Source organism: Gymnoscopelus braueri, assembly GCF_963280865.1.
Source record: "Gymnoscopelus braueri genome assembly, chromosome: 9".
In the NCBI taxonomy this organism is placed as follows: domain Eukaryota; kingdom Metazoa; phylum Chordata; class Actinopteri; order Myctophiformes; family Myctophidae; genus Gymnoscopelus; species Gymnoscopelus braueri.
In genome coordinates this window covers 10,679,678-10,686,136 of record NC_137610.1, presented here as the reverse complement: position 1 = coordinate 10,686,136, position 6,459 = coordinate 10,679,678, and the positions used below count along the sequence as shown (strand labels likewise).

The 6,459-nt window shown below is 41.8% G+C and overlaps 1 protein-coding gene across 1 annotated transcript in view; it reads right to left on the bottom strand.

Moving 5' to 3' along the window:
• The window catches only part of LOC308092399 (endosome/lysosome-associated apoptosis and autophagy regulator family member 2-like), a 25,564-nt gene extending 20,431 nt beyond the window's left edge, over nt 1-5,133 (bottom strand). The window contains exons 1-2 of the mRNA XM_080438265.1: nt 4,824-5,133; nt 1,431-1,551 (exon numbers count right to left, since the gene is read on the bottom strand). Of these exons, the coding sequence (XP_080294391.1) occupies nt 1,431-1,551; nt 4,824-4,940 (238 nt within the window). The 5' untranslated portion in view covers nt 4,941-5,133. The remainder of the gene's footprint in view (nt 1-1,430; nt 1,552-4,823) is intronic.
• Between the last annotated feature and the right edge of the window lie 1,326 nt (nt 5,134-6,459).

Sequence of the window (6,459 nt, the reverse complement as noted above, 5' to 3'; positions counted from 1 at the left end):
ATTTTTCGAACATTAGATTTTTTTACATTTTGCACAAAATAGCAAATTTGACATCGAGGTGCCCACTTTTCCTTAGTGCCCACTCTTCTTGTATCCGTAAGAACTTCAAGACATGTAGAAATAATCTTGAAACAGTGCACTTAACCCATTAAGACCTGAGGCCGATTCTAAAGATGTTTTCTAAATCCTATAGTTTTTTGAAAAAAATATTTAAAAAAAAAATCCCACGATTTTTCAAAAATAGCAGATCTACAAGCTCATATCGCGGCACTCGGTGCCGCGCTATGAGCTTGTAGATCTTCTATTTTTGAATAGACAAGGAAATCGGTCTCAATGGGTTAACTACATTGATCCTCTCACTGGTGGATGCGATCGGTATGGCAACTATGGCAACCCATCAGCACCAACAAAGCATGTAATGGTTGGTTCAGTGTCATCAGCAGGACGCTTTGCGTTTTAATAGTCATGGCTTTGTTTTTAGACACTTTCAGCTGTGGAGTAACTCGCGTGCAAAACACAATTTTGAAGCTAGAAAAATGTTGGGGGACAAGCCAACAGAGATAGGTTTAGAAGGTTTTCCAACAGCAGTCATGCATGCCTTGGATGCTTTTCCCTTCCCCTGCTAGACATGGATAGATTGTAGCGTCTTTGGAGAGGCTCGTGAGCTTATAAAATTACCACAATTGCAGAATTCCCTTGGGTAAGAAACAGAAAGCATGCGGAAAACATTGTGAACTGCTTGCAGATAACTGAATTTGGGATAAATAAAAGTGCAATCAATGAATAAACCAATCAATATGCAAGGGGCACAATTCAGTCATAAACTTGAACAAAGTTTCTGGATAAGGAGTTTAACAGTTTATATTTAGTGTGACTGTCTTGCTGAATACCCGGGGGTATGAAATAATGTCATTATTAGAAACTAGGAAGCAAAGAATGTTAGCTTTCCTGTGTGTGATCTTTCCTGTGTGAAAAAATAACAATAATCAATTCCAGTTTTCGTTATTTCGTTAGTTTTAGTTAACTATAATAACCTTGGTGCAGCGTCACCTGTGCATCTCCTGAAAAGGTGATGATGAACCATAATAACCGTAGCCAGAGGAGTCGCATGACACACATAATTATATGCAGGGGAAGAAACACATGCACCAAAAATGGAAAGTGATGAAGTTAGCCAGTGGAGAGTGGTTTATGTGACAGTGTTTTTTCCACTGGGGTTATTGGCCTGTGGCTGACTGGAGGAGGTCTAAAAACAGGGCCAATCAGCTTGTGGTGCAAAGACATTCCAGACCACTGATAAGTGACTGACACACACACACACACACACACACACACATTTAGTGACCTAAATATGTATAGTCCACATGTGCATGCATGCACGTGCGCATACATACATACATACATACACAGTCACACACAAGATTACTTACTGCACTCCGTGCCCCGTACTGGCTCTGGCAGTCCAAGGCAGGCTCCTGGCTTCTGTGGGATGGCCACCCTCCACCGAGAGCCCGTACTGTCACACTCTGTGTATTCATAGTAGTAGTCCGCCTGCAAAACACACACACACACAAAAACATCTGCATAAGACATTGTGTCTGCCAGGGGCAGAGTCTCCCAACCAACAACACAGCAGACGGCCAGAGGCAGGTCAGAAAATATCAGACCACAACAGGCCTCCACCCAACCATGAGCCCTTAGTCACCCTGCTCTGGATGCCATTGTTTTGCTAATTAAAGCAAAGATGGGGGGTTTGGCTATCGCATAAGTGGCCGGTGCTGTATTCAGCTTCATCAGTCGACAGACCAGACTTGCAAAACATGCCCCCTCCCTCTCCGTTGTGTATGGTGGCGTGTTATCTCTCTCCAGCCACAAAACACTCACCAACCCTGGGTACACAAACATTCCATCTCCACGGCGATGGGAAAGAAGGGCAGTGGCTTGGTTACAAAGGTGGATAACAGGGTTCTGATGATTCTGTGACTATGATAAATAGACAAACACTTGCATGTTTGTTGCATGTGTTAGTACTGTGGAGCTATTGTAACTTTTTCAGTCTTTTTGTTGTGGGTACAGTATGCATGTGAAAGAGAGTGCGTGAGAGAGCTAGCGCTGATCCCAGATGAGGAAGGGAGGCTATCGACTTGAGCTTGTACAGAGTACAGCTGCCGTGACCTCTAGATTCTAGTTTCTCACCCTCTGTGTCTGCAAAGGAAAATATTGTGGCCTAATTTATGACAGTTCTAACATGCTGCTTGCCTTGAACAGAGCCAGTTCAGAACTTCGCACTATATGATGCAGGAGGCTCCATTATGTAGAACGAGCCCTTTGCAGTCTCTGGATCCAAAGCCATGTATGTATAAAGTGCATGTACCAGCAATACACACACAGTGATGATTAATGACAAGAGATAAGAGGCTGTGAAATCACGAGCAGGCTCATTCATTGCAGACCTCACTCAATATAGCACCTCAACACTGGTGTCAGTTGTAGAAAATATTTGATCTGATGCTAGTAAATGAAACCTACAAAAGGATATAGTTTTCACTAACCACTTCCCCCGGTCTCTGCTTTCATCTTCCATTGTTCCTCTCTCTCGCTCTCTCTCTCTCTCTCTCTCCTCCAAACTTACTTTCTGAGTTTTTTCATAAGCTGTACCCTGTTTGCCCATTTCTCTTTCCATATAGACTATATCTGTGTGTCTCTCTCTGTCTGCCAGTGATTCTTTCTCTGCTCATCCTCCTTTATGCTGTTATACGATGGTGTCACACAGCGTAAATAATAGCAGATCTACAAGCGAGCAATGTGTCACACAGGTGGAACCCGTCCGACCAATTATAAATTGGGCTTCAGCCTCTCTCTGCTCATCTTTGTCTTTCTCTCACACACACACACACACACACTCTCTAATATGACTCACTAGAGAAAGTAAATCGGTTATCTGACAATATGGGTTATTAATTTCATATCTTAACACTCCCTCTCCATTTAGAACCAGATACCAGGATTGATGTGCTGTATATCATCACATTTAATGCCTAGAAATGCCCAGTCCTGGCACTGCACTGCAGGGTGGTTTTTCTTGGTCAGAACCATACTGCACAGGCTGGCCACGATGTCAAAGTTGCCCTGACAAAATCCATTAAAGAATGTGAATCACTGGCTTGACTTCTTTTAAAACTGGAAAAATCATCTATCAGGAGAAGGGGAGGTAAATGCAAATTCCCATAGAAAGGAGGTGTCATTCACTGCCGCCGTTTTTCCTTTTTCTCCTTGATAATATAGTGTTTTGTATTATTTGTTGATGACGTGTATTATTGTGTTATTGTTTATGCTGTTGATGAATTGAATACATAGGACCACAACGGACTGTTTTGTGTTATCCTTTTAGCCTTAATCTGTCTGACTGTACCATGTGCCGTTTACATTTCTGACTAATAAAGTATTCAATCAATCAATCAAATCCTTAGAAATACACATTATGCCTGCAGGCTCATATACTGTAGGAACAAGTCCTGCCAGATGCTTTCGTCTGTGGCTTCCACATAGAAAAACTGAGTGTTCATTTGACCGGGTAAAAACTCTCATAGAACCTTCAGAGTTAAATGAACACTCCATATTTTGCTGTGCAGACACCTCTCAGGTTTCCTACTGTCTGTCTATCTGAATAGAGGGTATGTAAAGGGGACTACCCACTGCTTTTTGAACAAAACTAAAAAAAAATAACAATGTAACATAATAACACATTATTTTCAAATGGCACCCAAGAGTCATACGATCCTAAGGTCAAGAGCGGACGGAACAGTATAGTATAGCATAATGATTAATGACCCTGGCAGGCCAGACAGAGAGCTGACAGTGATCTGGATGTCCATGTAAAAACAGTGATTTGGCCTGATAGCTTGTACAAGAAGGGAGGTCCATTATCTTGGAACCTGTGTGTTGGGTCTCTTGCCAACCGAAGTGTTGAGCTGAGAGAGGAAAGACCAGTCCATGCAGGAAACTGATAACACGATAACATGAGCGGTGGAGTCCAACATAGACCAGACTGCTTTAGAATCACTTGCACATTAACTCACTCTCACACCCTCCCCACATGTAAATAATACATATTTCTAAAGAAGTTTCACTGTATATGTAGTAGGGCACCTGCGCTGTGATTTAATCACCCTGAGGGGGGTTACTAGTTACTAGTTACTTTATAGATTTTGAATAGTATTACAAAACATACATGAACCACTTCAGCCCTATGTAGACATTTGGGCCATTTGAAAATGAGCTTGTAGATCTGCTATTTGCAAAACATTTTATACATTTGAAAACATGTGAAATGGGACATTCTGCACAATGAGTACTTTATACTTGTGGTACTTTAAGTACATTTTTATACCAACACTTGTGTACTTTTACTCAAGTACATTTCTAATTTAAAATAAATTAGGCTACTTAAGTAAGAAATGTGAGTACTTCTTCCACCACTGATGTGCTGTAGTATTATGCCCATACACCTGCTGTGATTGGGGGGTAGTCTATAGGATAGGGGGGTCGATCGAAGTGTGTATAGTTTGTATTTATGCATTAAAATGAACAGGGGTTGGAGGGTCTCTCCGTCCCGGAAATGTGTCATCAATCGTTAATGGTATATGATATGTTCTCCCTCTGGATTAACAAAATGTTGTCACTGCGTGCAGCGTCCAGCCAATCGGCGCCGCCTCTCTTAATTCCCAGCCTTATAATAAAAAAAACCCCGCAGTTTTACGCATGATGGCAGCCTTATAGTCAAATAACAATAATTATGTTGTTATAATAACATCTGATCTCACCTCACTACACTGACGCTGTCCTCGTTTCGTCCCGTCGGCGTCATCATCGCCGTCAGTCTGTCTCAGTGTGCAGAGGAGGATGAGAGCGACATTAACAACAAACCAAGCCGAAGACATTATTATTACTGCAGATCATCGAGGGAATAAAAACCAAATCGATCCCCGGGTGGTGGTGGTGGTAGGGGAATAAATAATGTCTGTTGTTATCAACGTTACGCCGGGATATTATGAACGGTCATCCGTGCGTTGATCCACTTCCCTTGTTGTGTCCTTTTCACCTGCGAATCACAGCGCTGATGGCCATAGCATACTGACTGACTGACTGACTGATCCAGTGCACTGACTGACTACATCCATGGTTGGCAGGTCCACATCCCATGGCCTGGATGGACGGTCGCTCGCGCTGTGATTGGCCGTTTTTGGTTGTCAGCTAGTGCAGTGGTTCTCAACCTGTGGGTCGGGACCCCCCCAGGGGGTCCCCACATGATTTTGGGACTTTTATAAAGGTATTTTTCAAACCTTCAAAAAAAAATATAATCCCACTTAAAAAAAGACCATTCTGCATTGAAGGTAATAACTGGTCAAACATTGGCCAAATTGTCAAATAATATAAGAGAGAGGCAAACATTTTGAAAATAGCAGATCTACAAGCTTGCCTCGTGTTGCGAGGCGTTGTGAGCTTGTAGATCTGCTATTTTCACAATATATCTCTGTGGAACCAAGTAAAACTAAATGTAATGCCTCAACTCCTACAATTCCAAGTCTTGTCAGGGTGGGGGTCCCCAGTTCAAATGTGATTATTTTGGGGGGTCCCCAGTTCAAAGATGCTTATTTTGGGGGGTCCCCAGTTCAAAGATGCTTATTTTGGGGGGTCATGGCCTAAAAAGGTTGAGAACCTTGTAAATAGATGTAAAATGTCTGTGCATTTATTTCTATGATTTAACATAACAGTAGTTAATTGATAATATATAAATAAGCCTTATTGAACAGTGACATTTACGACCTAGCAGTTCTATAGTTCTATAACGCCAGAAGTCACAGAATAGCCTATATATAAGTTTGATATAGGGGCTATCGATAACTATATATGGTTTCTATATAGAGATATAGGTTATGGTTTCTAGGTTATGGAATGTTTTAAACATTCCACTCACCCCCTGCTCACTTTATATAGGCCTAAGCCCCAACAGAAAATGTGTTTTCTTCATATTATTATTTATTTTTGATCAAATGTATGTAGCCTAATGTTAGTAATGGTGATTCTTACTGTGCATACTCACTAATTATAGCTGCTCTGGGACTGGGAGGGACAATTAGCAGTTTTAAAACTGCCCGGCACATGTAGATATATTTATAGATTTATTAGGCAAGTGATTGCGCAAATTAATTGATATGTAAAAGTCATAAGTCATTGGTTGACTGAAAACGAACTAGCCAATCACAGCACGACAGTCCCTCCGGGCTATGGGCCGCCAAAATGTGTGCGTGTTGTCTCCAGCGATGATTGGCTCCTGCCTGTGTCTACCGGCTCTCTGACGTCATGTGGCCATGACGTCCGTCGTCCCCAGGAGCGAAAAAAACTGTGGTGGAAGAAGTAGCCTACTCTTTTTTTTTTTTTAAGTAAAAGTATCAATAT